At 39.2% G+C, this 16,153-nt stretch overlaps 1 protein-coding gene across 1 annotated transcript in view; it reads right to left on the bottom strand.

Annotated features, from left to right (window-relative positions):
- mtrex (Mtr4 exosome RNA helicase) overlaps window positions 1-16,153 on the bottom strand; it is a 107,583-nt gene that overhangs the window by 41,993 nt on the left and 49,437 nt on the right. Inside the window, exons 14-16 of the mRNA XM_073064437.1 lie at window positions 15,260-15,361; window positions 14,453-14,578; window positions 9,790-9,940 (exon numbers count right to left, since the gene is read on the bottom strand). Of these exons, the coding sequence (XP_072920538.1) occupies window positions 9,790-9,940; window positions 14,453-14,578; window positions 15,260-15,361 (379 nt within the window). The remainder of the gene's footprint in view (window positions 1-9,789; window positions 9,941-14,452; window positions 14,579-15,259; window positions 15,362-16,153) is intronic.

The raw sequence follows: 16,153 nt of genomic DNA, 5'->3' as shown, positions 1-16,153 counted from the left end.
CAATTAAATGAATACATTTATTCTACCATAAAATGGCTGGTATCATGTGGCATCATAATTCCACTTAACCATCTGATACTTGGAAGTTGGGAGAGTGAGGGTGAGTCTATTTTTAAAGATTTGGGAAACAAAGATAAAACAGCAGCTATAGTAAATCAATAGTATAGAAAATAGTTAACACAAAATTAAATATCCTTTTCTGTTCTGCAGGGTGCAGTTTCAAAAATATTTTTACAGCTTCACTCTTACAGCTGAGTGGTGAATTAGTCCACGACACCCCTAACTTCTGCTTGATGGAGCAAGACAAGCCCAATATCCAAGGAATTGAAATAGTACAATCGTTAACATTCTTGCCCATGGAAACTCCAAAACATGGGTGAAGAGAGACAGTGCAATTATGGGACCATGGGTCTGTAAGTCAGAGGCCTAGAGGCAGTCTGTCCTGAGGTTGGAAGCCATCTGTGTGCTTCAGTTCGGGGTGTAGAAAAGGGGTTTGTTCCGCTGAACATTGTGGGCATGCTCAGATCGCATCAATTGTTCATGCAAATGATGTATTTCAATGTACATGTGATTAATAAACAAATCTAATTTAATTTGTACAAAGTTGGGGAGAAGCAATGGCCTTCTCAATGCAACCATTAATGTTATAGCAAACAAAGTATAGCAGTAGAGTCTTCTAGGATTGCACTGCATTATTTCACAAGAACATCATCCTACTTCAAACTGGCTAATATTTGTTATTAAAACTGGTAACACTTCAAACTGCTTAATGTCCATAATTTAAACTTATTCTGTAATGCACCACTATTAAAATATGGTCTTCTAGAAGAGTTTAAAATGTGCTAGAAAATTTTCAAGACTTTAGTTCTTTTTCTTTTATTCAATCTATCACAATTGAAAACAGACGGAATTCATCTGTAATTCACAATTTTACACCATCAGCAAGAATGACTATTTAATCCCCCATTGTCAGAAATACACGCTTGAAAATCAAATAAAGCTTGCCTAAATTCCTATTATTCTGCCATACCAAAGACACATCAGATTAAAAATGTTGCGTGAAAGTGAACATTTTCATTTCCCAGACCACTGCTAATGTTCTGAGTTACATTAGCAAATTATATACCAGCAAAAGTGATTCTTCAAATACATACCAAGGCCAAAATTACAGCTGACTCCACAAATATAATTACTTTGAATCAAAACATCCAAGTATTAGAAATGGCAAAATAAACTCAGCCATTACATCAAATAATTCAAACCACAGGGATCTGTGAGCATTGAATATTCATCTTCATGCACTTCCCCAAACACTTATCCCAAAGAGGCTACTTCAAAGAAATTATGTAGAAAGCTGTGTCAGCAAATACCCAAAACTTTTAGCAGCATTTACTGAATACTCCTACTCAACATCTTTATCATACATATCATGTCCTAATGCCCTTGGGAAAAGTACACACCAGCAGAAATATCACAACCACCTGCAGACACAAAAGTTACGATGACCTGTAAAACACTGTTATGCTACCTGGTACTACACTACCCAATGCTGGTTTGCAACAGTACACCTGATACTTTATTCTGAGCACACCTTGGTATGTACCATAACTTACTTTAAAACACATTGCTTTGTTAGGAACATGTTTCCTATTGTCCAGTTGTGAATCACCCAATGTCATGATGTGGAGAGGCTATTTGTGACGGCTAGTCTTGGTTGGATGACTGAATAGTGTGGCAACTCAGTGAGTGCTGAGAAATGCAAATCAGAGCTACACTCTAACCAGCAGAGTGAACACATGCCATCATTGGGGACTGGCAGCACCTAATCTATATACTTCTGCATCCTTAACTCTCTCCCAACACTTCCCAAAGTACCATTTCTCCTTTCTTTGTTTGCCTGCATAGCACCCTGCTTTCCCCATCCCACCCGACCCAATCCCAGAAATTTCTCTATGCTAACAAGCTCAAATATAGTCACTGGTCCATTCACCTGCACAACAAAGTCCTTGTGGGACTCCACTAGTCACAACCCTCCAATCCGAATGTACTCCCTCCACCACGACCCGCTACTTTCTGCAGGGAAGCCAATTTTGAATCCACCTGGCCAAACTTCCCTGGATCCCATGCTTTCTGACTTTCTGAATAAGCCTACCGTGTGGAAGCTTGTCAAATGCCTTACTAAAATCCATGTAGATCACATCCACTGCACTACCCTCATCTATATCCCTGGTCACCTCCTCAAAGAACTCTATCAGGCTTGTTAGACACGATCTGCTTTTCACAAAACCATGCTGACTGTCCCTGATCAGACCATGATTCTCTAAATGCCCATAGATCCTATCTCTAAGAATCTTTTCCAACAGCTTTCCCACCACAGACGTAAGGCTCACTGGTCTATAATTACCTGGACTATCCCTACTACCTTTTTCGAACAAGGGGACAACATTCACCTCCTTCCAATCCTCCGGTACCATTCCCGTGGACAACGAGGACATAAAGATCCAATACCAGAGGTTCAGCAATCTCTTCCCTTGCCTCGTGGAGCAGCCTGGGGAATATTCCATCAGGCCCCGGGGACTTACCGTCCTAATGTATTTTAACAACTCCAACACCTCTTTTCCCTTAATATCAACATGCTCCGGAACATCAACCTCACTCATATTGTCCTCACCGTCATCAAGTTCCCTCTCAGTGGTGAATACCGAAGAGAAGTATTCATTGAGGACCTCGCTCACTTCCACAGCCTCCAGGCACATCTTCCCACTTTTATCTCTAATCGGTCCTACCTTCACTCCTGTCATCCTTTTGTTCTTCACATAATTGAAGATTGCCTTGGGGTTTTCCTTTACCCTACTCGCCAAGGCCTTCTCATGCCCCCTTCTTGCTCTTCTCAGCCCCTTCTTAAGCTCCTTTCTTGCTACCCTATATTCCTCAATAGACCCATCTGATCCTTGCTTCCTAAACCTCATGTATGCTGTCATCTTCCAACTGACTAGATTTTCCACTTCACCTGTCACCCATGGTTCCTTCACCCTACCATTCTTTATCTTCCTCACCGGGACAAATTTATTCCTAACATCCTGCAAGAGATCCTTAAACATCGACCACATGTCCATAGTACATTTCCCTGCAAAAACATCATCCCAATTCACACCCGCAAGTTCTAGCCTTATAGCCTCATAATTTGCCCTTCCCCAATTAAAAATTTTGCGATCCTCTTGATTCTATCTTTTTCCATGATAATGCTAAAGGTCAGGGAGCAGTGATCACTGTCCCCCAGATGCTCACCCACTGACAGATCTGTGACCTGACCCAGTTCATTACCTAATACTAGATCTAGTATGGCATTCCCCCTAGTCGGTCTGTGAACATACTGTGACAGGAATCCATCTTGGACACACTTAACAAACTCTGCCCCATCTAAACCCTTGGAACTAATAAAGTGCCAATCAATATTAGGGAAGTTAAAGTCACCCATGATAACAACCCTGTTATTTTTATACCTTTCCAAAATCTGCCTCCCAATCTGCTCCTTGGTATCTCTGCTGCTACCAGGGGGCCTATAGAATACCCCCAGTCAAGTAACTGCTCCCTTCCTGTTCCTGACTTCCACCCATACTGACTCAAAAGAGGATCCTGTTACATTACCCACCCTTTCTGCAGCTGTAATAGTATCCCTGACCAGTAATGCCACCCCTCCTCCCCTTTTCTCCCCTCTCTATCCCTTTTAAAGCACTGAAATCCAGGAATATTGAGAATCCATTCCTGCCCTGGTGCCAGCCAAGTCTCCGTAATGGCTACTACATCATAATTCCATGAATGTATCCAAGCTCTCAGTTCATCACCTTTGTTCCTGATGCTTCTTACATTGAAGTACACACACTTTAGCCCTTCTACCTTACTACCTTTATACTCTTTATTCTGCTGCTCTTTCCTCAAAGCTTCTCTATATGTTAGATCTGGCTTTACTCCACGCAATTCTTTCACTGCTCTATCGCTCCTGGTCCCATCCCCCTTGCAAATTACTTTAAACCCTCCTGAACCATGCTAGCAAAACTACCAGCAAGGATATTGCTCCCCCTTGAGTTCAGGTGCAACCCATCCAATCTATACAGGTCCCACCTTCCCCAGAAGAGATCCCAATGGTCCAAAAATCTAAAACCCTGCCCCCTGCCACGCATTCAACTGCATTCTCCTCCAATTCTTACCATCACTATCATGTAGCACTGGCAGCAATCCTGAGAACGCCACCGTTGAGGTCCTGTTCTTCAGCCTTCTACCTAGTTCCCGAAACTCACACTTCAGGACCTCATCCCTCTTCCTGCCTAAGTCGTTTGTCCCAACATGTATCACGACTTCTGGTTGCTTTCCCTCTTGTACCAGGATGTCATGCACCTGGTCAGAGACATCCCCGGGCCCTGGCACCCGGGAGGCAACAAACCATGCGGGTTTCCTTCTCACGTCCACAAAATCTCCTGTCTGCTCCCCTGACTAAAGAGTCTCCAATGACGACAGCTCTCCTCTTCTCCGTCCCACCCTTCTGCACCACAGGGTCAGACTCAGTGCCAGACTCCTTGTATCTCTTCAGGTCCAACAAGTAAGGCAGTAACTAAAGCCTTGGTAGGAAGACTGAGTTTAAAAAATAAACACAATGTAATAGAATTAAATTATTTTGAGAATTTTAAATGGGACGAGGTAATGCTCTGCCTAAAAGCAAGCTGCAGGAATAAAGAATACACTTCACTACCCCTCAAATAGATCAGGAAAATGCCATTTTTCTCATATTGACAACTTGCTTTAATAACTGGAAAGCAATTCAATATTGAAATCAATTTTGAGTATTTTTATTTTCTGCTTATGCTATGAGCATAATTAGAATGCACTGGCTTTCTGTTTTCTATTATTTCATAATTTATCTCCAATGATTACATTATGCTCCCCGGGTAGTAATATATTATGAGCTATTGTTTATGGTCCCTAGGGCTCCAATTCAGATATCAGCTTGACTTGATTTGTCCAGAGACAGAACGATGATGCATGAAATAAATTATTCACTTAAATAATGCTTCACTAGCTTTTTACAAATATGCACATTATGAGACTATTAAGTTTCAGTAAGTTTCTTACTCACCCTGAACCTTAACAAGATCTTAAGCATCTCTTTTAGCAGCAATTTGTGTTATGATTACCATAAGAACAAAATATTATATCTACCCTTTGGCTCAACTGGTCTATAACAACCAAGATGCCACATCCACGTTAGTACCATTTGAAGTGTTTGGCCCATAACCTTTTAAACAAATGCAATCCAGATACCTGTCCAACAGTCTTACTGCACTTGCCTCAACCTCTTCCTCAAGTAGTTCATTCCACATTCCATAAAGACCATAACATATAGGGGCAGAATTAGGCCATTTGGCCCATCGAGTCTGCTCTACCATTTCATTATGGTTGATCCATTTCCCTCTCAGCCCCAATGCCCTGCGTTCTTCTTGTATTCCTTCATGCCCTCACTAATCAAGAATCTATCAACCTCTGCCTTAAATATACCCAAATGACTTGGCTTCCACAGCTGTCTGGGATAACAAATTCCACAGATTCATCACTCTCTGGCTAAAGAAATTCCTCTTCATTTCCATTCCAAATGGACGTCCCTCTATTCTAAGGCTGTATCCTCTGGTCTTGGACTTGCGCACCATAGGAAACATCTTCTCCACATCCATTCTATCCATGCCTTTCAACATTCAATACATTTCAATGAGCTTCTCCCCTCAGTCTTCTGAATTCAAGTGAGTACAAGCCCCAATCCATCAAATGCTCCTCATATGATAAACCTTCCCATCCAGGAATCATTTTCATAAATTTCCTTTGAACCCTCTCCAATGTCATTATATCCATTCTTAGATAAGGGGCTTAAAACAGCTCACAATACTCCAAGTGATGCCTCACTGGTGCCTTATAAAGCCTCAACATTACATCCTTGCTTTTATATTCTAGTCCTCTTGAAATGAATGCTAACATTGCATTTGCCTTCCTCACCACTGACTCAACCTGTAAATTAACCTTTTGGGAATCCTGCATGAGTACTCCCAAGTCCCTTTGCACCTCATTTTTAAAAAATTTCTCTCCATTTAGAGAATAGTCTATGCTTTTATTTCTTCTACCAAAGTGCACGAGCACTATATTGCGCCTGCCACTTCTCCGTTAATTCTCCTAATCTAAGTCCTTCTATAGCCTCTCTGTTTCCTCAACAATCCCTCCCCCTTCATCTATTTTCATATCGTTCACAAACTTGGCCACAAAGCCAACAGTTCCATCATCCAAATCACTGATATAATGTAAAAAAAAAGCAGTCCTAGCACATACCCTTGTGGAACACCACTAGTCACCGGCAGCCAACCAGAAAAGGCTCCATTTATTGCCACTCTTCCCCTCCTGTCAATTAGCCAATGCTCTATCCATGCTGGTATCTTAACTTATTAAGCAGTAGCACGTGTAACACTCAAGCATAACAACCTTTGTGTAAAAAACATTGTATAAAGGATTTTGAAAGTGATCATCCAAATAATTCTATGTAAAATTTTAAAAATAAAATAAATATGCTTCTAGGGGTCACTAAGTTGTCTCACGTGGTTTTCTTTACCAGGACCTCAATATCTTGCTTTTTTTTTTTAAAGAGAGTGTAGCCCTGGTTAAGAAAAAGAAAGGTAGGTAGCAGGTACAGATAGGTAGGAACAAATGAGGCACTTGAGGTGTATAAGAAATACTGGAGAACACTTAAGAAAGAGATCAGAGGCATGAGATTGTCCTAGCAGACAAGGAGAAGGAGAATACCAGGGGTTTCCACAGGGTAAGAACAAAACAGAATGCAAGGGACAGAATTGGTTCTCTGGAAAATCAGAATGGTAATCTATGCATGGAGCCAAAAGAAATGGGGAATATCTCAAATGCATTTTTTGCATCTGTATTTACTTAAGAGACAGACACAGAGTCTATAGGAGTGAGGCAAAGCAGCAACGAGGCAAGATTACAGAGGAGGAGGTGTTTGCTGCCTTCAGGCAAATCTGGGTGGACAAATCCCCAGCGCCTGACAAGGTGTCCCCTCAGACCCTGTGGGAGGCAAATGTAGAAATTGTAGGGGCCCTAGCAGAGATATTTAACTCATCCTTAGTGACAGTTGAGGAACCAGGAAGTTGGAGGATAGCCAATGTTATTCCATTATTTAAGAAACGCTATAAGAATAAACCAGGACATTATAGGCCGGTGAGCCAGGCATCAGTAGTGGGGTAAGATATTGGAAGGTATTTTAAGAGTATTTGGATAGCCAGGGACTGAATAGGGATATAAACAGGAATTGAATAGACATAGTCAGCATGGTTAGATCTAACCAATCTCATAGAGTTTTTAACAGGATGTCACCAGGGAAGCTGATAAAGCTAAGGCAGGGGCTGTTGTCTACGTGGGCCTCAGCAAGACATTTGACAAGGCCCCACGTAGGAGGTTGGTCAAGAAGGTTCAGTCGCTCAGCATTCAAATTGAGGTATTAAATGACAAACAAGGGAACATCTGCAGATGCTGATAATCTGTGCAACACACACAAAATGCTGGACGAACTCAGCAGGCCAGGCAGCATCTTTTTCTTTCTTCCATGGCCTTCTGTCTCTTTCATCAATTATCTTCCCAGCTGTTTACTTCATTCCTCCCCCTCCAGGTTTCACCTATCACCTGGCATTTCTCTCTCCCTTCCCCCCAACTTTTAAATCTACTCCTCAGATTTTTTTTCCTCCAGTCCTGCCAAAGGGTTTCTGCCCAAAACATCAACTGTACTTTTTTCCATAGATGCTGCCTGGCCTGCTGAATTCCTCCAGCATTTTGCATGTGTTGAGGTAGTAAATAGTTGCCTCTGGCTGGAGGCCTGTGACTTCTGCATTGCCAGTGACTGGTGCTGGTCTTTTGTTATTTGTCATCTATATCAATGATCTGGATGATAGCAAATTTGTGGATGAGACCAAGATCGGGGTGTAGTAGACAGCAAGGAAGACTAGCAAAGCTGGCAGCAGGATCTGAACCAGCTGGAAAAATTGCAGATGGAATTTAATGTGGACAAGTGTGAGGTGTTGCACTTGGGGAGAAGCAAGCAGGGTAGGTCTTACATAGTGAGCGGTAGGGTAAAGGGATCAGGGAACACAGGTTCATAATTCATTGGAAGTGGCATCACAGGTAGATAGGGTTGTTAAAAAAGATTTTGGCACATTGGCCTGCATAGATCAAAGTATTGAGTACAGGAGTTGGGAGTTAATGTTGAAGTTGTATAAGATATTGGTGAGGCCTAGTTTGGAGTATTCTGTGCAGTTGTGGTCACCTAACTGCAGGAAACATGCAAGGCTTTTCCCAATGAGGTTGGGTGAGACTGTAACCAGAGGTCATGGGTTAAGGGTGAAAAGTGAAATGTTTAAGGGGAACATGAGGGGAAACTTCTTCACTCAGAAAGTGGTGAGTGTGTGGAACAAGCTGTCAATGCAAGTGGTGGACAAAAATTTGATTTCAATGTTAAAGAGAAGTTTGGAAGAGTTCATGGATGGTAGGGGTGTGGAGGGCTATGGTCTGGGTGCTGATCAACGGAATTATATTTTGATCAGACTAATTAATCTGACAGAAATCTTCAACAAATCTGGTGGCACCATGACTGGCCTTGATGTATAGCTAGGGACGGGAAAAGTCAAGATTGAGCAGGAGTAGTAAGGGAGCCATACAGCTATTTCTGTGGCCAAGTGATGTAGGTAAACAGACAGCGCACAAAAACATCACAATCGGCATGGACAAAGTGGCCGGGAGGGGCCCTGTTTCTGTGCCGTACAATTCTATGATTCTACGTGATTGCACTGTGGGCAGGTTCTACCATGAGGAGATATTAACAGCTTATTTTGTAGATGTGATCCAGAAGTTTGAATGTTATTTTGATTATTAGAAATTAGCAAATCTGTTGAAATAAAACACAACTGTAACTGTAAATCTTTGTATGATGCACAACAAATAGATTAATGTGCATCTCACCTCATTAAACAATGTGCCGTCAATCCATACGCTTACCAGGAGCAATGCATGGAAGGGGAGGTCTCAAAAGGGTTGCCACAGGTTGGCAGTGACTTTTGCATAAAATTAATTCTAACACTCTAGCAAGGCTCTTTTTATTGGCAGATTCTAATTAATGGGAAACTATCAACTCCAAATTGAAGTAGTTGTCAGAACCTTTGAATTTTGCTGAGATTCAAATTCAAAAATAATCAAACATAAAAATGAATCACAATATTAAAGAAAAAGAAAATTCAAACTAATCCACACAATAGAAAACAAAATGTTCAAAAGTACTTCTGTTAATTAATTCAAAAGTATAAATCTGGAATCAGAAACCGAATCAGGTTTGTTATCACTGAAATTCATTGAGATTTTTTGTGAAGTGGCCTGAGATTTCCCTTGTTCAGAGTCAATACCATGCATTGAAATGAAAGGTGTCATTGATTCTGTACCAGATTTATCAGCATCCAGAATTGCCAGTGCAACTGCTGGAAAAAGGTAGCACCCAGCCTCAGAATTTAGCCATTATGACACTTGCAAGGACTTCTCAGGAAGCCCAAGGCATTCTGGTCATGAGTGGCCTTTAAATGTGTTAAAAAATGTCAACTGGACACAAACAAAAGAGGTTGTGCAACACTAAAATATATGCATTACCCTTTTGCAAAAAAAAAATTCAATGATATAAGCAAAGAATTAAAATAATGATGCCCTCACTTTCCACCACCCCAGGGATTGCCTTGTAGTTCTGGAACTGGTAGAAGGACTTTTCCAACATATATTCAGGATTGATTTCTTCAACACGAAGCAAATTCAAAACCATGTTGTAGGTCAGATGAAAAGCACTGTTTAGAGGATCAGCTGAGCCCTGCGAAATAAAGAATGAAACTGTTCAAACAAGAAAGTGATGTAAGATTACTTATATTCTCCCAATCCAGATTTACAAATAATAATCAATACAAATATCTGAAAAGATATTCTACTTCAATTTATCAGGGATTTTTTGTTTAATTATGTTAACCCACAAAGAGATAGGCTTTTACTTTTAAATTAGGGTTGTTACCTTCACATTTGAAGCTATCTTTAGAAATGTGCTATCTTACAGCTTAGCTTCAACTCCTACCTCGTAGAATGAATGCTTTACAAAAAAGAAAAGTTAAACAGTGGATATTTGGTTTCTCAAATGCAGATGAAACTACATCATGACAACTATATGCAACTCACAATTGAAAAATAAGTTTCTGGGTGATTGAATGGGCAGAGGCTACAGAGTAAATATGATCTCTTCTTAGGAAACTTTCACAGGAAAGTTCCATGAAAAAGGAATGATTGGTGGAAATGGAAGAGCAAACCAGGGAGTCACTAAATAGTCCCTTTTGAATGCTGAAAGAAGGGAGGGCAAGTTTTCTCTTGTGGAAGACTTCTGTTGAAATTGACAGAGGATGATTCCTACACTGAAGCTGGTGGAGTGGAAGACTGTGAGAATGAGTTTAGTCAAGCGAATAAGTGTGGTGGAGAAGAACATAGTTGGACCTCTCTTTGAAGAAGAAACATCCTCAGGTGGTGTACAGTTTGCACATCCAAGGTGTTATGAGAAAGGTATTAAACTCAAATCTTTAACTCTATTCCTCCTTCCACAGGTGCTATTTTTCAAACTGAGAATTCAGCATTTTCTATTTTTATTATGGATTTTTAGTTTCTCCATTTATTTGATTTTCCATAGGTTCTGAGTTTAAGAATAATATAAGTATAGTTCATAACAAAGCTGTACACTGGTTAAATTGTGGACAGGGATATTGTATGTAATTTCCAATTATATGAGAGTGTTGGAATTAGGAGTAACAAATTCAGTACAAGCTGTCAGGATTTAGAGGGTTATAATTATGACAAAATGCCTGAAAAAATAATCCATTTTTTTACTGCAGCATGTGCAGTTTTTTAATTCTGTTTGTGAAGGTGAATTGCTAGGTCCAAAATATAAACAACAGTCAAACCAGCACAGGGCAGAGATGTCACTGATGCAAATAAGAAGTGTCTGAAGAAGGAGAAAGCATGTGGTTAAGGAAGTGAGAAATAAGATCCATCAGACAAGAGCAGGAAGAAACATTAAAGTGCCAGACAGTCCCGACCATGGCCATTGTGATGGAGGTACATGTAGGTTATCTAAAGCTGGGCTGTAAATGTTGGATGGTGTGTAATTAGATCTTCTGAGGAAAATGTGGACTCTCTACGTGACACTGGCTTAGCCTGGAGGTGTGGTCATGATCCAGATGGAAGTTAAAGGAATCATTTTATAAACATGTCTGGAGACGATCTCCAAAGACTGTATCTTTAGCTTCAAATTGTTATCAGAGCAAGGAAGTAAAGATTCAGTGTACTACAGCAATTTTAAAAAGGTTGCTGTAAAGATAAAAATCATCTTAAAATGCATACATTCCAGGGATATTTAGAAATAATACCAGCTTTAGGCTGTACTTCAAACCAGATACAGTGCAAATTTAACACAATGAAAACCTACAGATGACTTTTGCATAGGTTCCATGCAGTTCACCAAAAAAAGCTATTATATAATACAGAAGGGATCAAGTTTTGGCACGCATACAAGCTATTCTGTTTTCCAAATTGCTCTTTAGCAATACAATCATGACGATTTTTGATTTCAAAGCCAAAATATGAGCTGCTCTCCCTAGAGACCGACAATTATAAGCCTAGTGGATAGCTTATACATAACGTCAAAAAAATTCCAAAGACTTCCAGGCTATTCATGAAGAGTTTATTCCAAGAAATCAGTGTGAACCGTGAAAGACCGTCCCTGGGAGAAGAAGCTAAAAACAAATAATCTGTTTGTCAGTATAAATATACAAACTGTTCTCATGCTCCAATTAACTTTGTAATTAATATGCACAAGTGAACTACAAAGTTGGTTGGTTTAATGCTATTATTGGCTCACAAATTAGTTAACTGCTGAAACTACTTAAATAAATATTCCTGTTTTTGCAAAAGGCAGAATTGCAAAATTCAGTTGAAGTTTCAGAATCTAACCCATGGGTATAATAGAAATAGAAAAACAATTGTATATAAATCTGTCTAAATGAAAGACCATCTTGTGTTTTGTCCTTCAGACAACACGGTCCTTCAAATATTCAAGTGTGCAAGATTAAACTGTCTATTACACGTCAGGTCTGTGTGTATAATAAAGCATCAAAATCTGTGATTTTCCACCAGCTCAAGGATGATCTCCATCACACGTTTGCTTACACATCCAGAGATAAGCCAGGTGTTCAATCCTGCAACAAAACAACGCATGGATGGTACAAATGCTTCCTTTCAGGTCAGTTGCCAAATGCCACAGGCTTCTTCCCATCCTCTTTGACTCTGATTGTACAGTGCTATTCATCAAAGTGGACCACTCTCTGATGAAGGATATGCCATTGAGGCCCAATGATAGCCTGCTACCCTCAAGACTGTGATGTTTAAACTTTTTTTTAAGAATACGTCTTTGTGGCATTTCTACCAGTCAGGGCAAGCTGAGAGTAGACTTGTTTGATGAAATGAGAATTTAGCATTTGCACAAACAGTTGAGACCAGCTGGTGCATGAACAAGATTGAGATTGGCTTTAGTCAGAACTTTGGTTTCTGTTTGTCATTAAATCAATGGAAAAATTTGGCAACAAAATCATGCATGTAGCATTAATATGGCAATCTTCCCACTTAATGGGCAGAATCTTCTACGGACAACTGTGACAGCATTACTTTAGTCTCTATAGGTGTGGTAGTTCAGCCATGTTTAGTACCCTTAGGAGAATGTAGGGATGAGAAGGGCATTGCTAATCTCGATCTTAATGTCATTCCATCAGTCACACTTACTGAAGAATTGTCAAAGTAATCTCCCCAAAGAAACAAAGTGCACTTGGTTACTGGGGTTAGAGAAGCGAACAACATTCAATGCCTAATGCAGACATTTTTTTTTCAGTGTTACAAGAGAATCCTAGATTTTGGAAAGTTTGCATTATAAAAATCCAGTCTAGATTGAATACGGCATTCAGTATGTGTGTGGATGGCATAATTATTGGCAATCAGCAATTAATGCCTTGTCTACGGGCAGAGAAATTGAACAGTAAGAAGATATTCATTCATTAGCTGGAGAGAGATGAGGAAGTAACATTAAAATACTTAACCTCAGTTTGGATAATAAACTGTCCCATTTCCATGTTATTACAGCTTGAATTTTCAGCATCTGCAGATTTCCTCGTGTTTATGTTTTTAAATGATGCAGCTTATGCTTGATGAAAAAAGGCAGACAGACATGGACAGCACCTTCCATAAGGCTTCAAAATTAATGGAGTTAAAAGTTTTTGTCAAATCAGTGAAGGCTATGTATAGGTCCTGATTTTATTCTCTACACTTAATCTACTGAAAATTTAGTGGCTAAGTCACTGAACGCTTAATGCAAATGCAACAGGCAATTAAGAAGGCAAATAAATTCAGGAGTTACAATTGTCATGATTTCTTGGTGAGATCATAATGAGGGAATTGTGTATAGCTTTGACATTTTACTTAACAAAAATATACATTTAGCATAGCAAGAGAGCAGCTAAGATTCATTGGACTAGTTCCAGGAATGACAAATTTGTTATAAAAGGAGAGACTGAATAGATATGGCATGCATTCTCTTGTGTTCAGAGGAATGAGATCTCATCAAAACTTACAAAATTCATTCACTGCTCAACAGGCTTTATATAGGGAGGGTATTTGACCTGGAGAGGGGACTAGAACCAGGGATCACAATGTCACGAATAAATAGTAAGCCATTATGGACTGAGATGAGATTTTTCCTCATGCAGAGAATTCCCCATCCCGGAGGGCTATGGAGGCTCAGCCACTATTCATTCGAAACAGAAATCAAATAATATGAAGGAAATCATGGGATAGATACGTGTGGGAAAACGTCACTGCCATGGAAGACCAACTAAATGAATGGCAGAGTCAAAGCCTACTTCCCCTGAAAATCTTTTGTTGATTGCATTACTTCATTTCATCTGTAAGTCACTGTAAAAAATAATTTTTCCTTTTACTTTATTAAAGATACTAATTATAACTTTACAGTAAATAATCTAGTTTTGTCATGACTGCCATAACACGTTTCAAATAAAACCACAGCCGTTTGAGGGATTATTTTCACATAATTGTGCATTCACTGCACAATTTACAACTTGAAGTGAGAAGACCTTAAAAAACTTAATAAGGAAAAACGAACTTATTGTACATCACTCCTTCAAAGAAGAATGAGCCAATGATTCAAATATTAAATAAAGTCTTTACAAATATTAATCCAAACCATTATATTAATTCAAAAATATAAGTAAGCATAATTTGTTACCTTTAAAAGCTGTTTTCCTACTGTTGGACTCATCTTTTCATCCACCATGAGAATAACAATCCCTCTTTCGTCCATGCCACGTCTACCAGCTCGACCAGACATCTGAATATATTCTCCTGAAGAAATCTGCAATTTGAGAAAGAAAGCAATTATTGGACACTGATTTTCAAAGGAAACCACTGCTTAAAGATAGGTGAACATTTGAACAAACATAATTCGACAAAAACAAAAAGAGAGCACATTGGCTGACTAGTGTCACTGCCTCAGAGTTCCAACAGCTGCAGTTCAGTGCTGTGTGTGGAGACTGTATGTTCTCTCCAAGAGCAACTAGGTTCCCATGTTGTGCACAAGTTTCCTCCAACATTTTAAAGATGCACTGGAATGTTAAATGGCTGCTGTAAATTGCATGTATAGGTGGGTGGAAGTTCAATTATGGAGATGCATGGCACATAATGGAAAATAAATTACCGGAAGGTGAGACTGAGGGGATTTTCAATGAATAAAACAGTTTTATCTATTCCGCACACCTCACGTGAACCACAAAACCATTAAAAGTTAACTTATCAAATGGAATAAGAGTTCCATTTATAAAATTTGTAACTTGCGCAAATCAGACAATGAGTCTTATTCCATTTAGTCTGAAAGGGGCAAATTGCAGCAAGGAATACAGCTTACTCTCATGACTCTTTCATGCATCACCCAACAATTCAAAAACAGAAACAGATCATTTGATCCTTTACTAGAAAGGATTAATTTAAAAGATATAGGCTTCTCACTATATACAAGCAAAGTAAAAACTGTCTGTACCCAGCGGAAATCTTTCCCATCAAATTTGCGTGCACTTGTAAACAGAACTGTCCTTGCTGGCATGTTGATACCCATAGCAAAGGTCTCTGTAGCAAACAATGCCTATGAAAGAAATAAAAGATTCAAATACATACATTGGAAGACAAGCATAAATTGCGTTAAATGGGAGTTAAGAGTTCTCAGTAGAACCTATCCATCCTTAATAATGACAAACTAACTTAAAATAAAGACACCTTCACTACACAAACTGATTCACCCTGAGGGGATGATGTTCATCTTACCAACAAAATTCCAAAGACTGTTTTTGAAGTTATAGCCCAAGCTGTTATAACTGCATCAGATTTAAGTAAATAGGCAAACTCTGCTTTCTGAAGCACTTAATTAAACTTGAACAAATATTTATTAAACATAAATACAGAACTATGTGGATGTGGTACTAATTCTGCTACCTAGTCTCTTGAATCTGTTTGATAGCTCCATTGTATTAAGGCTGATTTATGTCAGAACTCTACTCACCAGTCTTTGCTTCATATTGCTTTACCTACATATTAAACATAGTTTTGAAAATTTCAATTGACCCAGAACCTACTATCTTTTGAGGAGAGAAATCCATGATTAGTATGTGTGGATAAAATGTTAATGGCATAGTTCTAATATTAGCTGAGTCTTTTTAACAGTTTGGTTTATTTTATTTTATTTATTTTTATTCAGTTGTTTTCTCACTCATTTGCAGCTAAGTGAGAAAACCCTCCTCCTAAGCATTGAAAAGTTTAAAAATGGTTCCCTTTTGATCAAAAACAATTCATTCTAGGCAGTTATTTAAATCTATTAACAGTTATCATTCAGGTAAAGCTGAACTCAAATTCTGATACTCTGAGCAAAGCTCATTTACCG

The sequence above is a fragment of the Hemitrygon akajei genome, chromosome 13 (genome assembly GCF_048418815.1).
Source record: "Hemitrygon akajei chromosome 13, sHemAka1.3, whole genome shotgun sequence".
NCBI classification, from domain to species: Eukaryota; Metazoa; Chordata; class Chondrichthyes; order Myliobatiformes; family Dasyatidae; genus Hemitrygon; species Hemitrygon akajei.
The sequence above is the reverse complement of the archived record's forward strand: the minus strand, read 5'-3'. Positions and strand labels throughout refer to the sequence as shown.